Consider the following 20,788-nt stretch of genomic DNA (forward strand, 5'->3'; position numbering starts at 1 on the left):
AAGTGTGCTAATCATTAAACACAAGTGTTTGCAAATATTGTTTGTCTTCCCTTTTAAAGCTATGTTTGTCCTTATAGATACACTTATATTGTAGGCCTAAGCATTACTTCTATACTTTCACAGACAGGGCTTAGACTATAAGCCAGGATTAGGCCTTAGTTCAATTAGGGCATTTAAGTAGCTTTTATAAATGTTCACTAGAAAAAAAAAAAAAACATTACTGGTGTGCATCTTAAGAAAAAATACTGGCAATGACATTTTAAGATCTGTCAGTAAGTTACTTTCAGATAAAACAGCTTAAACATGCATTTTAGTCTGGGACTATCTTAAGCCTTGTCTGTGAAACCGGGATCTTTCCATAACTGGAAAGAGGAGGTGTCTTAGAGAGTGTCACTGTTTGGGCCTGTGGTGATTTGGGACTTGGGACATCTCCCCAAGTCTCCGTTTCCTGGTTGTGGATTTACACATTAAGGTCACAAAGTGTTACTTAGCCATCTGGTCTTGAAGTTTGTGGAAAAAAGGAGGGTCTTTTTTATTTTTATTCAGCTTTTGTTCATGCAAACCCTGGTTTCAGATAAGCAGGCATGGGAGAGCAGTCTCCTTCAGCAATTTAGCAACACGGGTTTGTTTTTATGACTCGCTAATGGTTTGGTGTGGGGATCCCCGTGATCTTTGGAATGTGGTGTTGTTCATTTGATGGGCTTTGTTTATGGGTAATCCTACTGTTAGATTTTGCTGTTTTTGGCCGTGCAGTCGTTTGGTGGCTCGCCAATGTATTAGATTTCTCTAATACATAAAATAAGTAAGCTCTTCAGTGGCGATGTTAGCATCAGCCTTCAAAATACCTTAACCCAAAGTTCTGTCGGTGGGACAGAACTTTATACATGACATCAAAAGGGCTACAGGAGATCGATCTACCCTGTGATCTACTCTGAGCAATGCTGTTTCTTTGTCATTCACTCCCATCAGTTGCTGTGGGCCATATGTCTGTAGGGCCATTTGGTTCACACCTTTACAAACAGAGTTGATTGCATCTGAGGCACAGTCACAATGTAAATGCATCTAACTAAAGATAATGAAAATACACATAATCTTTCAATCCCCCATCTGATCATTTTTGACCATAAAACAAACTTCCATAAATCATGTATACAGTATGCTGCATACAGGTTTCATTACTTAATGTAATGACAGAATAAGTGTTTATGATGAAGACTGCATCCTCCTAAATGCTTGAGTCCTTTCTTATTTTGACATTGTGGTCTTGAAGAAGTGGCGGATAGTGTTGTTTCCTGTGAACATTCAGGCACGTTCAGCTAGGTGGCCAGTGCAGTGCGGTCTAGGCGTTGGACGTCTTTGGTCATCATCTGGAGTGCTGAAACACCTGCAATCACACAAAAGAGAAAAGGGAAACGTATCTTGCCAAGGAAAATATTTTAATCAAATACTCTTAACTGCTCCTAAAACTGTCCCTATTTAATATTGGCAGGACACTACTGTGTTTATCAGTGGCTGTATGTTTATGTCTTCGTCCTCAGGCGACAAGCTAGAGCCTAAAAACCCTAGTCCCACCATTTCTGGACTCTGATAAACACTACTGCCATCTATCCCTCATCTCTAGGTAGATGTTTCAAATCCCACTGGCTCATGTCGATCCACTTTTCTTTTCTTTGCACCTTAAATGCTCCATCAGCTACCAAGAGATCCTGACGTGGGCTTTTCCACCTGGATTCTTTCATTGACCTCTGAGTTTTTTTTTTTAATTGTTACTCTACCATGGCCCCCCTTTGGAGGTGTCAAAACTTTATCCTTCACATTGTGTACTGCCAGGCTGAGTCTTTCAAGGCTGTTTGGACAAGGCTGTCAGATGTTTGATTTTCATTGGGCATGGGCCGGCCTGTGACATGTTCAAAGAAGTATAGTCCTGTTTCCCTGTGGTCATCCTCACTGCATTGGTTGTCTTCATGCAGTTCAACTCCATTTTCCATCAATGGTGTTTTTTCTTTGTGCACTTCATTCTGTATCTGTTTACTGTCTGGTTGTATGTCTTGCTCAAGTTGTCTTAATGCCGCTCTATGTGCACCTCTCTCCTTTACGGATTGTTTAGCAGTACCGTCTACTAGGACATCATCTTTGGCTTCAGTTGTTAAAACTTCTGTGTATGCTTTTACCTTTGGGATGGGGTGTTCATTTGTCTTATTTGCATACACATGGAGTACATTAGTTGTTGGATGAGATGTCACTAGTTAGTGCTGCATAGAGAGGTTCTTCAGTTTTCCTGCAGCTCAAAAGCTTTCAGCAGAGTCTGCTTTTGCTTGTCTGTCAGCTGCTGAAACCTTTTCAACAAGTTGTCCTCATCATCACTTTGATGTGTTAAAATCAACTTGCAATCACGAACCCAGTGTCCTTCTTCGTTGCAGTACCTGCATCTCCCTTGACTTTTTGCTTTTGGGTATCTCACATATTCATGTTCTTCATACCCCATTGTCCTTTTGTTGAATGACAAGGTTTTGGTTTGCAAAGCTCTGAGATTGACTTCCTGTGTTCTTTCAATCTTTGCTGACCATTCAACAATCTGCATGAATGCTGTTCCAATGCTGTCCCAGTCATCATACCTGATTTTAAGGCATGCCGGTATCTTTACTGAGATCTTCATTGTTGTTCACACCGGCATATTCCAACCAAATTTGTATGAAGCGTTCTTCATACTCAGCAACACTTTCTCCTGTCTTCTGCATGCATGAGGTAATTTTAGCCCAATTAACGTCTGCAGGTTTCAGTTCAAACAAGAATGTTCGTACAGCTTGCCATCCAGCCTCAATGTTCTCTTGAGACTCACCAGTCCTTCTTTCAACACTTTCCGTTAATCTCTTTTGGTCATTGTCCCTTAAGTTCACATTAACAATCATCACTCTGTCTAGTGGGTGCAAATTGTAGATTTTCTGCAAACACTGAAGAAACTGCCAAGCTTTCCGTGGTTGTTTGTACACATCTGGCAAATCATTTGACCATTTGTCAACTTGCTCTGGAGTAGCTGGCTGGTATGTTCTGTGTGGAACATATTTCTTTACCACTTTTGTGACAGTTCGAGTTCGTCATTCACCATTTTCCTCATACTCCTCCTCATTGTCAATTTCAACTTCAGTTCTTCTGTTTTTGACAATTAAAGGAGCAAGCCTAACCTTCAAGTTGTCCTTTATGATATCATCATGTGTGTTTACATCACTGTCAGAGTTCACTGTGGAACTGTTGTCACTTTCTCTAAGCAGATAAAGGTCTTGTTGATCTTTATTCTTCTGGAGATCACTGAATGGATAGAGAAACTCTTGTTCTGCTTTGCTGCTAGATCTTATGGAATGACTCTTTTTTTCCAGAACAGTCTTTTGATTCCAATCGTTTGGAAAGCAAATTTAACAACTGGGTCTTCTCATTTAGTAGTCTTTCTTTGTCTTTCTTTTCATTCTGCAATTGTTCAGCCAGTGCTCGAACCTTTGCTTTCTCTGCTTTGTTCTCACGTAGTAATTTGTCAGTCTCACACTTCTGTAGATGCTGTTGAATTTGTTTGACCAAAATTACAGACAAACCATCTCTGTTTGTGTTTGCTCCTGAGTGCTACATCTTTCCATAAGCCCTTTTAATGTCCGGCAAGGCCCATTGTCCATTCTCTGAGTGCCTAATGTTGTACTTCTGGCAGATGTCACCCTGGCACTTCCTTAGTCCCAGCCTTTTGTCCAAATATTCATTCAGATTTTCCATCATCTGATTAATAGTAACATTTGGAGGTTCTGTTCCATGTCTTTCTGTTGTTGGTCTCAATGCAGGGCCATTACCCTTGTTTCGTGCAGACTCAGCCATGGCAAGTACAAGAGATGTACCCTCAGAGGTGTGAAACAGAACAAAAGGTGTTAGAGCCGTTAAGGTGCTTATTCAGATTTAAATTCTCAGAAATATTTTAGACTGACCATTTCAGATACACAGACAAATCAGACAAATGTTTCCAAAATACAAAATTGTGCATTATGGACTCTACTTGTACTCCTAACAAGTTTTCAATATTACTGTTAAGACAAAACATTCATTTTCAGACTAATTTCCTTGTTTCATTTCTGAAAACTTCTGACTGAAAAGACTTGTTCTATTCTTTTTGAGTCCTAGCTCACAAGGCTGAGTTTGTCTCTTAGACAGTTTACTTTAGATCTTTCCGTATCTTTCATCGGAAGGCTAACCAACTTATAGTTCCATGCCTTTATGCCATCATCTTCTAACCCAGTTAGAACATTTAGTTCAAAACTAAAATATTGGCTACTGAATTAGCACCCAGTCAAGAAATTATAATTCTTGCAGCAACATCAGTCCCAAGACATTCTATGGTTTCTGCAGTCTTTGGATGAATGGACTAAACTGTTTCTTTAACAATTTCTACAGACACAAAGAGAAAGGACCAAGCCTTTGCTTCTACAATCTCTTAATGAATGGACCAAATTGTTTCTTAAACAATTCCTACACACTCCAGAGAAAGGACCAAACCGTGTACTATATATATGTGGCTCCTACAGTCTCATGAGAATGGACTAAACCTCTTCCTTAAATGATTCCTACAGATTCAAGAGAACAGGGCCAAGCTATAAACCTTATATCTATAGCTTCTACAGTCTCAGGAGAATGGACTAAATCATTTAAAAGGTTCCTACAGACTCAAAAGAAAGGCCCAAGCCTTGTAATACATATCTATGGCTCCTACAGTCTCATGAGAATGGACTAAACCTTTTTCCAATCTCCAAGACTTTTATGTTCACTTCTTGTTGCAGTTGGTGAGTTCTCTTCTTGTCAATCTCTCCTGGCTGGCTCGCCAAATTGTTAGATTTTGCTGTATTTGGCCGTGCAGTCGTTTGGTGGCTCGCCAATGTATTAGATTTCTCTAATACATAAAATAAGTGAGTTCAACCAGAGTTCTTGTGGGGAGAAGAATTTATTGAAGGTAGTAGTGTAGCACAGTTCTTCAGTGGCGATGTTAGCGTCAGCCTTCAAAATACCTTAACCCAAAGTTCTGTCTGTGGGACAGAACTTTATACATGACATCAAAAGGGCTACAAACAATAGAATACTGTTAGGACCTCCCACAGGAGATCGATCTACCCTGTGATCTACTCTGAGCAATGCTGTTTCTTTGTCATTCACACCCATCAGTTGCTGTGGGCCATATGTCTGTAGGGCCATTTGGTTCACATCTTTACAAACACAGAGTTGATTGCATCTGAGGCACAGTCACAATGTAAATGCATCTAACTAAAGATAATGAAAATACACATAATCTTTCACTATATATCCCCCCTTCAGTCAGTGATGTTCCCGGTGTGGACATTGGCGAGCAGAGAACAGGCAGAGTGCTGGAGAACAGGCAGAGAGAGACCGGCACACATGCAAACACAACACTCCATCACTAGCTGAGCTCTGGAGCAAGAATTTGATTTTAGGACAGGGATATTGTGGGTCTGAATTAGACTGACTTGGCTAATAGAAGTAGATGCCAGAATGTTTCTTACAAGACAAAAGGGGATATTAAATATGGTGGGATCCTACCCTTGGCTAGGCTATCAATAGAGTGAGTGATTTCATGCAGTATAGCCTATCGGACAGTAGGGTGGTTACACTTGAGCAAGATCATTTTGAACTACCGAAAAGAGTTTGTTGATTGATTTGTTGGTTTGGTTCAATATAGTGCTGTGGGTGCGTTTTTAGCAACCCTAGCTGTTCATGGAGTACAATTCTCAATGCTGTGCCTGTCAATGTGACTTTGGGTTGGGGCATTATCCTGTTAACAGGGAGAAAATCAAAAACATTTATTTGAATGCATTAATGAGAGCGATTGCGTGTGTGTATAAGTCATAATGTTTCTCTATTATGGGTGGGTTGTACGTTACTTAAAAAGTAGAAAAATATATAGTATAACATTTGAGTTTCTTAGCTACTTTAGTGATAAATCACAGGACAGTGTTGATAACGAGTTTCTCCTCTCCTCTCTGTGCACGCGATCTTCACGTGATGTGCAGCTACTGTTTTTTTTTTTTTTACAGTCAATGGTCTGTATGAGTGTTAGTGTGCCACTATTCAGCTGCGCTAGTGCAGTAGCTCTATATAATAATACACATCTGATGGTCTAAAATCGTTTTAATGTCCAAAATGACAAGCCTTAAAACACATGGAACTGACTGTGTGTGTTGACTCTGCAATTGTTTTCGCCTCCGTGTTGCTTCCACGCCATTGACTGCGGAGTCACGTGATTACACAAGCAGTAGTATGTGTTTAAAGGGGAAAATACTAACAAGATTAAAAAACTAAATAACAGACATGAGAAAGGTTCTGAATTAAATTATTCATTTTCAATTAAAGAAGGGGTAAGAGGCTACCTGTCACTTTTGCAAAGCAGATAGCAATCAGAGTAATACAAAAATTGTGTTGTCTATCTTTTTTTTATTTTGTTAGATTATTTTCTGATTATTTTTGTTAGATTATTTTCTGTATCTCTGTGCCTTCAGATACTCTCAATCCTTTCAGGAATGCACAGCTGCAGGAAGAAATAATTGCAGACACAAAGATCTATGGTCAAACTTCTTCGAAATTTATTGTCAGATTCTGATTTATGCTTTACAAATATGTTTTTATATCTTTAATCCATATTCATGTATCATAAAACAAAGACTTACAAAGTATATTGGATAAACAAATGGACAGATTATCATAAGTTCCTTTCTCCTTTTACCATAATTGTAAAAGTTTTTACCCTTTGCGAGGCGTTTGAAAAGGGTAAAAAAAAAAAAAAGAAAACACACACACAAAAGGTTTGCCAGATAAGGCAAAGTGGATACTTTTTCCCCCCATACTTTTCTGAAAACAACAGATGTTTTCCGAATGGGATATTCATACTTTTTCAGGCTCCTCATCATGTCCTAATCTTAAGCTTACACAGCAAAACAGAACTGAGAGGAAGTTTACATCATGTAACCTTAAAATTTCCGACAAGCTGAGTGTTTATTTATTCTTACAGTTTTTGAATGTCTTGCTGTAAAACAGTTACAATTAAAACAATTTATGTTTCATGAAACCCTAAAATAAATCCCAAACTTCAGAGGAATTTGATAAAAGTTGACAAAGTACATCTTCCACCAAACAAATGTATAGAAAAATTAAAACAACATGGACAAACAAATTTAAGTAAAGAAATAAAACATTTGTTGTAAAACTAAAGAAAACACATACTGAAAATGTGTTACACTTTATTTTTCTGTGTTTGTTTCTTCTGTTTTTCTTGGATTTCTTTTTGCTTGATGCCCATCAGTCAGTTAGTTGATCTAACATTCTCTCCAGCTTTCCAATATATTCAGAGACATCTAGAAATTACATCAATTGAGAAATTAGATCATTACAAAAGATTGTTTGTTCAAACTCTTGTTTCTGTGGTGTAATAGGACGACATTCTCTCTTACCCTCTCTGATTTTACTGGTTTGTGATTGTAAGCGTTCTATTGCTTTCTTTAGTTCTTTTTCAAGAACATTCATTATGTGCAGCTTTACAAAGAAACAAGAGAATATTAGACATTAGACAATATTTAGACATTCTACAACTAAATACATGATTGTCTTTAATGTATTTGAGATCACTACCTTTAAGTTATTCAACTTTTTAAGCACTTCCATTTTTGAATTGTTGAACATGTCATGTTTCATCTTATCGACTGTGGTTATTAGCAGTTCTTGCCTTTTCTTCATGGATCCGGTTGAAGACTTCCAAAGAAGCATCTTGTTCCCTTCTCAGGGAACCATGGTTACATGGTTACATTTTACAAATGCTAGGAGTGTGGCTTTCAGTGACAGATTTCTATCAAATAGCACACAGATGTTATAGAAGCATCTATCAAGATGGTATTCTAGATTATTATGTGTTTGTGTTTGGTCTAATAATTAAAATCTTTTTTTTTCTGAATTAAGTGATTGGAAATAACTAGTCATTTAATTTTTAATATCAGCTATGCATTCCATTCATTTTGTCATTTGTTATGTTTCATCGGGCCTTGAAGATCATCAGTGTATCAGTTTTGTTGTTGACAGACAGTATGCAGTATGCAATGTTAATGATCATTAGCCTGTAGATGACACTCTAATGATTAGATGCACTTTCTAACACTGAAAACAGAGCAGAAATAATAATCTAAAAATATAACTCAATTGTGTAAGAGAGTATTTTAAAGTCAATGAAATATAGAATTTATGCAGAACATGAATGAAATGAATGAATAAGATTATAACAATAAAATTACAATTTAGACATCAATGTTGTATTTAGAGTCATATTGATTACTTTTATTAATCCATTAGTATTTTGATGATTTTGTGATAGATCAGCTTGGGTATTGGGTTTTAGCTTTCTGTCTAATATTATTGTGGAGTGCTTATCTCATGTTCGTATTTTTATTTTAAAAATACTTTTGATCTTGTTTCATGACCCCACCCTGACAGTGTCCAAGTGTGTTGTGTTTGCAGTGCATTTGTTATCAGGGCAAAGTCACTTCTATTATTGTGTAATATGAAACAGATGGTTATGGTTCTTGATTATGATTGGCTGAGCCATGTTCAAAGATGTTGTAAAATACACCTGTGTAAAAACACACCTGTGACCTAAATATGTTGTTGTGCAACTAGCGCTGCTTCGTCTGTGTGTTTCTACATCTGTGTGTACATCTGCGATTTCTGTGTTGCTAAACTACATTGCTTGGCAGAAGGATTATAATTTGTTGTCAATAAATTTAAATTTTGTTGCTGTGTGTTTATTTTGCCAGCTATGTAATAAATATTTTATAAAAGCAGTGGTTTACAGTGATTTTAAAAAAGCTAAAGAGCTCCCCTGTTCTAAATTAGCTGTTCTAAAATCACTGTAAACAACAGCTTTTGGGGCTTGTTGTTTTAATAGAAGAAAATATTCAATTTATAGAACCTTAAAGGGTTCTGTCAGGCAGTTCATATATATATAATATACATCATTAATTCAAAGCTGGTGCGCTTGTGCTTAGAATGTTATGGGTGGATGTTTTAAGTATCAAAGCCAATATCGCTGTAATAACAATAAGGTTTCATGTAAAATATTATATTCATGTACACATTTTGTGTGCTTTCTAAGCACAAAATTGGCAACTAAAAACATTTCACATTTATTTTTGCAATCATTATAAACGGCAAAGTAGATATCGGTTTTTATTATTTATTGAGATTTAAATCAAAGTCTAAATTTCAATCAAATAAAAAGTAAAAAATGTAATGATTTAATACAATAAGAGTAGTCCAAAGCACTTAAACAGTAAACTGAACATTCCTTACCTATAAAAGCACCAGTAGGTTTAACTTTATAATAAGTAGCATTCTCAGCATAGATTGTTTATATCTTTAACAACATATTTGCAATTATAAATCAATACACAGTTTCTGTAAGTTTTCACTCTAAAATAAAACCCAAGATTCAGAGAAATGTGATGAAATTTAAAATACCAACACATTAATACGATAATGTAAAACAAATGAAAAAAATTACTGAAAAGGTGTTACATATGTTCATCTGTTAATTCTACTTCTTCTCTTGGGCCTTTTATTGCTTGTTGACCTCAGTCTGACAGGTGCTCTGAAAGTCTCTCCAGCTGTTCGATCTCTTTTGAGACATCTAAAGACAGATGTTACATATTAGGGAGTGATTGAGATTAATTAGTCAACACTTCACATTGCAAAAGTTTATTTGTCTCTGAGGTAAAATAGGATGGCATTCTCTCTTACCCATCAATTTGATTTTGCTGGTTTGTGACAGTGAGAGTTTCATTGATCTCTTTAGTTCTGATTCAAGAGCATCCTTTATGTCCAGCTTTACAAAGAAACAAGAGAAGATTCTGCTTGACTTTAGTCATTGTACAACTAAATACATGATTGTCTCAATAAATATGATATTGGTACCTTTAAATCATTGAACTTTTTAAGCACTTCAGTTTTTGCCTTGTTGAACATATCATGTTTTATCTCATCAACTGTGGTTATTAGCAGTTCTTGCCTTTTCTTCATGGATCCGGTTCCAGTCACTGCTGCAGCTTCTAAAACAAGAAACACACTTCTTATGAAGACACAGAAAAAGAAAATGTGTTTATAATAATACTGCTAACACTGCTGATTTATAGTTTGCAGCATTTTGCATTGCTGGCTTGATGATCAAATGGTTTAGTAAATCAGAGCCACAACAATGAGGATGGCCCTTATTGTGGCACGTTCATCTAGCTTAAGTTCCGATCCTGCTTGGCACTCTTCAGAGAGGGATGAGAGTAAAGACAGCTGACTTGCAGAGACTTACATTTTGCCTCCTGATGCCTGTTTAAGAGCCCTGAGCAGACAGATTCTATCGAAAAAATTATTCCTCTGTCAGACTTTGTGGCAGCGTGGCATCTACTGCAGAGTGTCTCTCAGTGGGGTCTGAATACCGTAAAGAAAAGTTACAGTATTCATTTCTTTCACATTTCATTTTGTATCACTCTACTTGTCTCTATTTGCATGTTCCAAACAGACTGTCAGATTTTTCAGTGACAAACTAGTCACATAGCTTGTTTCTGTTTCTCTTTTTCATCACGCTTTGGGTTTGATTGTTTCAAATTGCTCCCTTTTACTTTATATACAATGAGCTAGTGATTAGAATAATTGTTTTGCAAGCCCATATTTGCGACAATTAATAAAAACAGTTAGTGATTTATTTGTAACTTTTAATGCTAGCTTACCTTCATAGCAAGAAGACATTTCATTCTCAATTGTTGTTTGGATTGATGAGTAGATGTGCTTCTTTGTACCAACGTCTCTTTTGAGCGATGCCTTCAGCTTAGTTTCCTTTCAAAACAGGGGAAAAACACAAAGTCAAAAAAGTGTCAAAACACAGAGTGGCTAAAGTGTTTGTTTTTTTTTCTATTAATGTCCCTGCTTACTTCAGTAATGAGGATTGAGGGCATTGACTTCAGAGGAAGTGAAGACAGAGACACACAGGGTCGCATAGGACCCCTGAGTGCCCACAAGAGGACAAATGAACCAAACTTACCTCTGTTTTGATGAAGTTCTGAATGTGATGTAATATGGGAGATCCAGGGTAAGCAGAGTCACTCTGGATGATACTGAACTTGTCAATCTGTTCTTGCACTGACTTTCCTATTGTTCCAGTCACACTGAAGCCAAGAGAAAAAAAAATACAGTTTAATTTCACAAGTTCATACTTACAGTCAGACAGAATGAATCGTATGCACATTTGGCGTGCTGTCCGAGGAGACAAGCTCGGTATTTGGCCCAAACCCAGAGTACTCCCCCTGTATTTCAGGTTAGGAAAGTAACCAGGTGAGAGTGAGGGGACAGTGTGGTGGAGGGATGCTGAAAAACTGTCGAGGTATGGGAGAGTTGACTGTGTTTATATATAGGCTTCCACTCATGCTGATTGGGTAGATATGTTGATTACTGATTGTTGATTAGGTCATAGATTATTTGAATGTGCTCCTCCTGAACTTTGTTAATAAAACGTCATTTAAAAACAGTTTACAGTATATTGTTGTAATGATATAATCTAATATAAAAATCCCCAGATAACCAGTATAAACCCAATTATATATTTTCTGTGTGAAACAAAGCTTCTGGCCTGATATTAATCTGGAATTGACAGCATGTCAACAGTGATTCATTCACTCAACAGATTCATTCAAATTGTGGATTCATTCAGTAAAGAAACAGTGCTGTGTTGCTTCAAAAAGAACTATATTCACAATGTTGTGTTTAAAACTCACTCAATATTAACTTCTTGTTTATTGAACTGTTGTATAAATCAATATCACATTTGCAATTGTAATGATAGTCAGGGAAAAACAATACTCTTCACTTCTCCAATAATCTGTTGAGAAAGCAACCTTAGATATTCCAAAGTATTCATGACTAACAAACATTCAGAATTTTCACATCTTAGCTCAAAATGGGGGGTGACCGTTAACAGGTTAAATGGAATAATAAAACAGAACTTACGGGAAAATCAGATTGAAATATTCATTAATATATTCATGCATGTGTTTGGCCAGTTGCTTGTTCAGATCGAGGATTACATCCCAATTTTTCGACCAGTAGCATCCGCTGTTCTTGCACAAAGCTTGAAGGATTTTATGGAATCCTCTTTTATCTATATTCTGACAAAAACATAAATACCAATGCCATTAAAAGGGGAAAATGGTGATTAATTTTGCACAACATTAAAATCACTTACAGGGGATATCATTGCTTTTGTGGAAGCAACACACAATTGCACTGATTCCTCCACTCCCTTTGAGAGACGCTGCTTCAGATCACTATAAATGGTGTCAAAACAACTGTCCAATTCCATCAGTGCCTTCTTTAGGTTCTTCTCTAATTCCCTGTAAGCTTTGACTTTTGTCTCAACCTGAAACATCCACACAACAGCAGTGAATTACAGGAATTGGCAGCATTCTGAAGACATATATATGAAATATCACCAATTCAGACTCAAACTCCTTTTGCTTCATTGACATAATCTCTGGTCAGTTCTCTGTTAATGTTCTTGTTAAGAATCCTCAGATCATCCTGCAGCTTTGGGATTTCTAGAAGAGTGTGATTTTGGTCAGTCCTTTGACTGAATTGCTTGTAAAATAATTTTAGATGTTGTGAACTTGGCATTTAAGTTCATGTATGTTTTTTTTTTTTTTTTTGAATAATAAATAATGTGGTAGTTTGGTAAACAGTATAGTTTACCTGTTTCACTAGGTTCCAGATTTAAATTGTGGTCGAAGAAGGCATTGGAACTTACAGTGAAGACATTAAGAAAATTACCATCAGTGCTGAATCTTTTCTAAAAATAGAAATAAATAATTATAATAATAATATTGCATGTATATTTGTATTATTATTACCAGAAATTATTAAAAATGGTAAGATTGAAGAAAATACCTTGATTTCAGAATTTTCAAACTTTTCTTTGACTTTTGTCTTGGCATGTTCATTTCTATGAAGTATGCACACTTTTTTCTGATCCTTATAAGAATGATAAAAACATCAATATATTAATGTAATGTATAATAATATAATACCGGTGTGAAATTTAATTCAATTGTTGATTATACATTCATGATATGTACTCAAACTAGCTGTATGTAAAAGCAGCTTGAAACTTTTTACATCAAGTCAGCTCAGGAACACTTATTACACTCCAGGATATTTTAAGTTATTTTGTGGACTATGAAATGGCAATTTTCTAAAGGTACTTATTTTACCTAATCTAAAAATAAACAGTTATTTCAGTACAAACATCCAAGGAAGACTTACATAAAGGAGAAACATATGATATACTACAGTTCAAGATTTTCCAAACCTTGTCTCCTGAGAATTGGTCTCTAGTAAGCCGAGTAGATCTAAAAAGAAAAATTTACCCAAAGTGTTTTTGTTTTGAAATTCTGATCTTTGTTTTGTCCAGAAGTTATGTAAAGGGGTACTGTTTGTGAGATTTTAGCAAATTCCTGTCAGGCTGAATTAATCCACCATCCAGACCCTCAACCATTCCCTAAAACATGGGTGTCCAAACTTGGTCCTGGAGGGCCACTGTCCTGCAGAGTTTAGCATCAGCTTGCCTCAACACACTGGCCTGGAAGTTTATGTTTAGTAAAACCTTGATTATTCAGGTGTATTTAATTGGGATGGAGCTAAACTCTGCAGGACAGTGGCCCTCCAGGAGCAGGATTGGACAGCCCTGCTCCAAAACATGTCAGAATACCTGCAAAAGCAAACGCAGAAAGCAAAATCATTGAAATGTTTCCCGATTGGCTTAAAAAAAAAATGGCCCAGTTTTTGTTGTTGTTGTTTTTTTGTTTTTTGTTTTTGCAGAGACACAGAGACAAGTTGATTTATTTTTGATACCTACTTCCGTGATATCTGCCAATATTAATCACGGCACCTTTAATGGCAAAGAGAATCTAATTCTAACCTTATATAGGCTGCTGGATTGATATCATCCGTCTTTGTACAGATGAAGTTGATGCTTTTGCATTCTCCTCCTGGTCCCAGTTCTTCAATGCAGTGCTTTAAAATCCCCCAGGGGTCTTTGTCAGTGCTTGCTCGATTAATAGCACTTACAATCCACACAAAAGAGCACTCACTCAGTTTCTACAAGATTGGAAATAGTGAGTTGGATGACATGCTATTATGTGTTTATGTATGCACAGTGTTAGGGGTAATGCATTACGTAATCAGAATACTTTTTTGATGTAACAACTAAAGGAATGCATTACTTTATAAATGTACAGATTAATATTAAAAGTTACATTGAATGTTCAGTGTAACTACAATAATGAAATAAAACAACAATACAGAAGTAAAGCACGGTAGCCGCTCATGAATGACTGTAGCATAAAAAAAATGATAAAACAACACAAATAGCCCAGGTCCCTATCTCGTCCTTAACTGTCGTCACTCATCCACTGCTTCTTTTATCCTTCCGGAGTTCGCTCCGTGAGACTTGCTCCATTCCCAAGGTCTCGGTCCCACCCTGCTTGCCACAGCTCATTACTTTTCAGTTTACTTAATTTGCTTAAATATTTTGTAAACTACAGAATTAAAATTTTCTCTCTTTTCCATAACAGTCACTTAGACCTGCACACTCATTTGTGCACAGGGACAAAAAATACTGAAACACATTCCTTTTTACTTTAAGTAAAAAGTTATACAGTAGGTAATATAACTCGTAATTTTTTTAAATTATTTAATTTATTTATATATTTATTTATTTTATTTTTTTGGCATACACAGCTCTAGGGGTCAAAATAAATTAAAATAATTAAAATACATTAAAGATGTATGTAAAGCAAGCAATTTTGCATTTAAAAGATGTCTAATAGTCATCCAAACACAGCCTTGACATCTAGGCTAAAACAATGCAAAATCAGTGAAAATTTAATAGACATCTAACCATAGCCACCTATGCATAAAACGTCAAAGAAATGAAACCAAACACCTAGTAATCACTGTTGTGTGGTATAACAAAATAGTAGGCTATATGCACAAAATATCGGATTTCGCTCCAATACTGCAATTTTTTGCTGGATCGGGTCAGTCAGACGAGACCCGATCCAGCAAAAAATTGCAGTATTGGAGCGATACTGATACTGAATATCGTATCAGCGCACCCCTAATACAAAGACAAAAAAATCAAGGCAAATTTGATTTCTCATGTCATGATCTGTTTAAAAGTAACTTTCCCCAACGCTGTATGTATAGTTAACAAAACGTTCATTGGAAAAGAGTGCAGTAATGTACATACAGATTTCCACTTGTCATCTCTTAACTTGTTGCAGTCTCCAGTTCCAGGAATATCAACAAGCACGATGTGTTCTAGGAATTCACGACTATCTGGAACCTTAAATGTCACACTCTTCACAAGCGGCCAGTACCAGCCACCAGGACTGGACTCACTGTGCAGAATGTAACATGCAACATCATTGGCAAATTCTGAGACCTATTTAGAAAAAAAATAATGTTAAGGATATTCATATACAAATTCATTTAATGTTATGAACCATCAGGGGTTAAATATTAAAACATATTTAGGCTACTTACATCATTGTTTGAGATCGTTTTCTTACTGATAGACAAAAAGATTTCAATTTCAGCAAATTTGTCATCTTTCTTGAGCTCTTCTAATGTCTTCTTATCTGCATCATCTCCATACAGTGCAGTGATCTTTTCTACAGCAATGTCGAACACGTCCTGATTCCTGTCCTCACTTTCATCCGATAAAACTCTGAAAATATCTTCAAGCTCTTTTTCCCACTCCTGCAGAGGTACAATAAGGCTTTATTTCCATCCAGTCTGATTTATTTACATATTTATAAATAACTATTTGTTTTAAATACTTTAAAAGCATAGTAAAATGAATACAAATGAGGAAACCTCTTTAGAGAAGAGTTCAATCTCTGCTATGTAGTTGGAGTCAGTCAGATTGGCTTCCACCTGAGTAACAACGGCTGTACAGGCACCAAAACAACCAGATGGCAGAAGATCCTTTTTCCCCAAGACTGCACTTAACAGGGAGCTCTTCCCTTCACCTGATTTTCCAAATATCCCAATGGTTGCCTTCTTCCTGCTGACATTATTCATTTTATTTATCTTTGAAATGATGTCTCCTTGCATAATGATTGTGTAGACTAAGTTGTCAGTGACTCTTTTCATGATTTGCTTTGCCTTCAACATGATCTCCATATCTGCACAATGAAGAAGAGAATCACAATGGGGATTATTTAAAGGGATAGTTCACCCAAAAATGAAAAATATCCCATTATTTACTCACTCTCAAGCCATAGGTGTAGTTGACTTTTTTCTTTTAGACGCACACAATCAGAGATATATTTAAAAATATCCTTAAGGCCTTTGCACATTAAGTCAGATTTTTTTCGTGTTTTTTCATATTCGTGATACTGAAAATTTGTCACGTACAGAGGCCTTGCAAACTGAGTTCGATGCGTAGGCTATTAATTAATCTGTTGCAAAAAAATTGCAAAACAATACAAAATGGAGTCTTCAAGCAGTGAGCATGATTTAGTTGTCCACTCTCTTCTTGAGAGTGGGACATAGCGTAGTGTAGAAGGTCATTGCATTGTGTACTACGTTGCTGAAGTTAACGCTTTTTGGACGTACGTCGAATGCATATGACGCACCAGACAGGGGCGGAGCCAGGGGGTGGCTTGGCCACCCCTTTGGCCACCCCGCTCACAACCGCTGTTTCAGAATAAATTTTTTTGTTGACAAGAATTGCGTTTATTTAACCATCTCTTTAAGACCACAAAAAAATGGGAGACTTTTCAGACGCGCACTCCAACTTCGCCTCAGCGCCAGGCTCAAGTCAAACGCGCGCGGAAATGATACAGGTGCCGAATGAGCTTCAGCAGAACAGCAGTGAACGGCGAACATTATATATAGCTTATGTAAATGTTTCTCAACTGGTGGGTTGCAAGACGCGCAGTTTTCAATCACGCGCAAATACGGCGCGCTGTATATTAGCCTACTCACAATAAATAAAGCGTAAAAGAAACTACGAGCATGCAAAGTTGTAGTTCTGTCGTCTGTTAAGTTATGAAATGACAAAAAAAGCGATTAAAGCTGCATCAAAACTGTGCATGCATGTATGTAGGCCTATTTGAGATTTATGCGTCACATGTCTCTGGACTAAAAAATTCTGCTATGTCAGATCACAATATAGGCCTAAGGCACAAACTGATATGTACTTTTTTTTAATGCATAAATAAATGTAAGAACTGTGCATTTGTATTAGAAGATGCTAATTTTGAAATAATTTATAAAGTACAAACAAAAGTTATAACATTTAAATGCTTAAAATAATTAATTTTACATTCTGGCATTTATGTGCTGTTGACTTCTGCATCAGCAAATGGGAATTCAAAAGAGAACACTTTTTTTTCTTTGTATGAGATTAATTTAGGTATGATAGAACTGTTGCAATTATTTATTTTGACTATATAGAAAGTTTAAAATTTAGTTATTACTTTTTTGGTTAATTTTTGAAACAGAATAATCTTTGAACTACAGTATGTAGTTATCTGCATGTCTCATCCATAGATATGCAACAATGGAGAACAAGTTATTGGGGGTTTTGAGAACTAGAACAAGCTGACTGGACAAGTTGAAATTTAGCTATAGTGTGAGCCACTTTACTAATATGCCTGCAAGTGAGGAACGCAAAAAAAATAAAATAAAATGAAAAGGTCACATTCACTCATCTCAATTAATTAAGTACAAATGAACTGTATTAGTTGTGTTGTAGGCACAGTTCAGTACTTTATTGTCAGACTCGTTTTTATGTTGAAATAATGAAGATTTCTGTGCCACCCCAGACTGGTTGCTGGCCCCTGCCTGGCCACCCCTATGAAAAAATCCTGGCTCCGCCACTGGCACCAGAAGCTTGTTATTTTACTTTATAAAGTTTTTACACAAACACATCGATTCGCTTCAGAAGGCCTTTATTAACCCCCTGGAGTCGTATGGATTTAAATGGATCAATGTTGGTTTTTTTGGCAGCCATTCACAACCATTATAAACTTTGGAGGACTAAGGGTATTTTTAAATATATCTCTGATTGAGTTTGTCTGAAAGAAGATTATTTAGGATCCCTTGAGGGTGAGTAAATCATGGGATAATTTTCATTTTTGGGGGAACTATCCCTTTAAAGCATGCATTAAAGAAAGAAAATGTGTGCAGACCTTCTAGGCAACCAAGTGATTTATCCTAGTAGTACAAGATTAAGGGACAGATTAATATTTTACTTGCCTGTTGTCAGTCAGAGCAGTCTCTACGTTCGAGTCAGATGATTCGTGATCACGCTTTCTTTTAGTACCTATGAAAGAATCATTCCACTCATTTTGCCTCAATCACTGGCTGTAAAGCAAACACACAGTCATTTTTTTATTTAAGAAACATTTTTACCTTGGCTAGCCATTGTGAGATCGATGGATCCTGGAGGGGGAAAAACACTCTGATCAAGCACATGGTGTAGATTTGTTTTTAACCAACTTTATGTACCCCACTGTTAACGTTGCTTTTTACATCAGAAAGAGAATATAATTTAGCCTATATTTATTATTTATAGATTTTATCTAGTTATAGTGCAAGGATTCTTTATTCAACTTACAGCTATAAGGGAGACCTGTGATGACTCTAAAATGTTTTGCTTCAACATTGTTTCTTTATCAAACATTATCAAATTTTTAGCTTACATTTATTTATTTTATTACAGACGCAGCATTAGCACAACTCTACATTAAGTAAAAAAAAATAGACATTAACTAACAATTAGGTTTTCAAATTTTAGCAAAATTTGAGAACTAGAATAATTTGAGGACAGTGTTACCTTGTATTTCTCAGGATAATGTCTGTGGAACAAGACACTGCCGTCGATTCAGCGATCAAGTCAAGCTCTGAACTCTGACTAGGAGAGTTCTGACTTTAATTCTGCATGTACAGACACAGCTTATGGGTGTGGACTTCTTGCTAAACCATTCTGATATCAAATGAAACACACTGTGTGCTAAGCAGGGATAAGATTAAAAAAAAAGTCTCAAGTTTTATTTGACTTCATATTGCACTAAATTTAATATTTATTAGATCTTTATTTATGCTTTAGTCCACCAGTATAATTTATACAATACATATCTCAGGAATAATGAAATTAAAAAGCACATGAAGTGAAAGCAAAAGGGCACAATGTTCTCTTTGCCCTGCAGGCCAGATGAAAATCTAAAGACTAGGCTTCAAAGCCAAATATAAAGGATTCAGGTCTGTTAGGTAAATGAGAATTGACTGAGGTACAATATGAACTTTTGTTCCCATTCACTCGGTCACGTTCGATGTACGTCGGACAGACCGACGAATAGGAATCTCGCCAGAGAGGCCAATCTACTTCGAGTGTAACTAAACGAGCCAATGCACATTGGCATGCAATCATATGCATCAGCTGCTTGCCTCGCAGCGCGGGTATATAATGAGCAGCAGGTGCGTTGCATCTTCAGCTTTTCGCTTCGGAGCCAAACTTCTGCAACACTGAAGAAAGCTACTGAAAGCACGAGTGTGGTGAACGAGTCAGCTCTTCGAGACGTCTCTTGGTTGCGGTGCAGGCGGACAGCGCAGCAGCGGGGCCGATTTCTCCTTTGCTTTTTTTTCTTTGCCTTTTATTTTGAGCAAAAACGCTGTAGTCAGCGTGAAGGCCGTTCTCACGGCTGGTGAAACGGTGCGCCTAGAGCGGTAAAAAGCTGTTATTACAGCTGGTAAGAGAGCGCCTTCAAGGAGAGTGCACACGACAGGCTGCACATTTCCCTGTCTGTGCTGCAGCGGCTTTTCCCCTGCGTGCTTCAGCACCTAAAAGAGTCAGTCCTTGAAAGAGCTTACACGAGTAGTTTGCGTCTTTTTAAAGATGTAGTTCTACTTGTGTGTTTCTGGATGCGGTCGTTACCTGGCGCCTCAGGATGGTCACCAACGCTGTATCGCGTGCTTGGGCTTAAGGCACGCTGAGGCGGCGTTTGTGGACGAGTCATGTACCCATTGTGGGAAGATGACCGTCGTGGAGTTGCGGTCGAGACTCCACTTCCTGCAAAGGGGTGGAGTCCCGGTCCCGACGCCGTCTCTCCCTTCCCGGGCCTGTAAGTATTCGTCGGATCTTACCGGCAAGGCTTATCAGGCCTGTGGGGAAGCCACTTCCGCCTTACACGCTATGGCGTTGTTGCAGGTCCATCAGGCCAAGGCACTGAAGGACCTGCACGAGGGTGGTCATGATCCGCAAGTTCTGCAAGAACTTCGTGCCGCGATGGACCTCGCGCTTCGAGCGACGAAGGTTACGGCGCGGTCAGTGGGTCGTGCGATGTCCACCATGGTGGTCCAGGAACGCCATCTCTGGCTGTGTCTCGCGGACATGAGGGATACCGACAAGGTCAGGTTTCTTAATTCCCCTGTGTCCCAGACCGGCCTTTTCGGCGACACGGTCGAGAACTTTGCCCAACAGTTCTCGGCTGTACAAAAGCAGTCAGAGGCCATCAGTCACATCCTGCCGAGGCGGTCAGCTGCTGCACCTCCACCGCCGACGGCACCTCAGACTGCCCGTCGCCGAGGGCGCCCCCCTGCAGCCTCCCCGCTCCCACGCCCCAGCAGCCTCCATCCAAGCGCGTCGTGGAGCCGGTCGCGG

At 37.6% G+C, this 20,788-nt stretch overlaps 1 protein-coding gene, 1 long non-coding RNA gene and 1 pseudogene across 3 annotated transcripts; all 3 read right to left on the minus strand.

Moving 5' to 3' along the window:
• Positions 1-2,269: 2,269 nt before the first annotated feature.
• LOC137037812 (uncharacterized) lies at positions 2,270-3,855 on the minus strand (annotated as a pseudogene).
• A 3,296-nt stretch (positions 3,856-7,151) lies between these two features.
• Positions 7,152-7,777, minus strand: LOC137037080 (uncharacterized). The gene is made up of 3 exons (XR_010897242.1): positions 7,663-7,777; positions 7,485-7,566; positions 7,152-7,388 (listed from the first exon to the last, which is right to left on the minus strand). It is a non-coding gene; the product is annotated as an uncharacterized lncRNA (long non-coding RNA).
• Positions 7,778-9,244: 1,467 nt separating this feature from the next.
• On the minus strand, positions 9,245-19,076 carry LOC137037785 (nuclear GTPase SLIP-GC-like). 2 transcript variants are annotated; one of them, XM_067412074.1, is made up of 16 exons: positions 18,965-19,076; positions 18,541-18,570; positions 18,385-18,451; positions 15,994-16,304; positions 15,661-15,876; positions 15,365-15,559; positions 14,033-14,211; positions 13,003-13,086; positions 12,886-12,904; positions 12,305-12,478; positions 12,070-12,227; positions 11,108-11,231; positions 10,797-10,902; positions 9,991-10,124; positions 9,817-9,901; positions 9,245-9,706 (listed from the first exon to the last, which is right to left on the minus strand). In XM_067412074.1, exons 4-16 carry the CDS (start codon positions 16,300-16,302, stop codon positions 9,651-9,653), a joined length of 1,839 nt encoding a protein of 612 aa, XP_067268175.1. In that variant the 5' UTR covers positions 16,303-16,304; positions 18,385-18,451; positions 18,541-18,570; positions 18,965-19,076; the 3' UTR covers positions 9,245-9,650. The 2 variants fall into 2 exon arrangements, 1 of the variants encoding a protein (XP_067268175.1); XR_010897317.1 differs by lacking the exons at positions 9,245-9,706; positions 9,817-9,901 and adding an exon at positions 10,379-10,497.
• Positions 19,077-20,788: the final 1,712 nt, after the last annotated feature.

The sequence above is a fragment of the Chanodichthys erythropterus genome, chromosome 15, assembly GCF_024489055.1.
Source record: "Chanodichthys erythropterus isolate Z2021 chromosome 15, ASM2448905v1, whole genome shotgun sequence".
Classification (NCBI taxonomy): Eukaryota; Metazoa; Chordata; class Actinopteri; order Cypriniformes; family Xenocyprididae; genus Chanodichthys; species Chanodichthys erythropterus.

Bases quoted from the DNA above. Each gene is read 5' to 3' on its own strand.
- LOC137037785 (XM_067412074.1), bottom strand. From the start codon at position 16,302: ATGGAGATCATGTTGAAGGCAAAGCAAATCATGAAAAGAGTCACTGAC. The intron at 12,228-12,304 runs GTAAGTGATTTT...TGTTTTTGTCAG, and splicing joins CAAAAGCAATGATATCCCCT to AATATAGATAAAAGAGGATT. The intron at 9,902-9,990 runs GTACCAATATCA...TTCTTTGTAAAG, and splicing joins AAAAGTTCAATGATTTAAAG to CTGGACATAAAGGATGCTCT.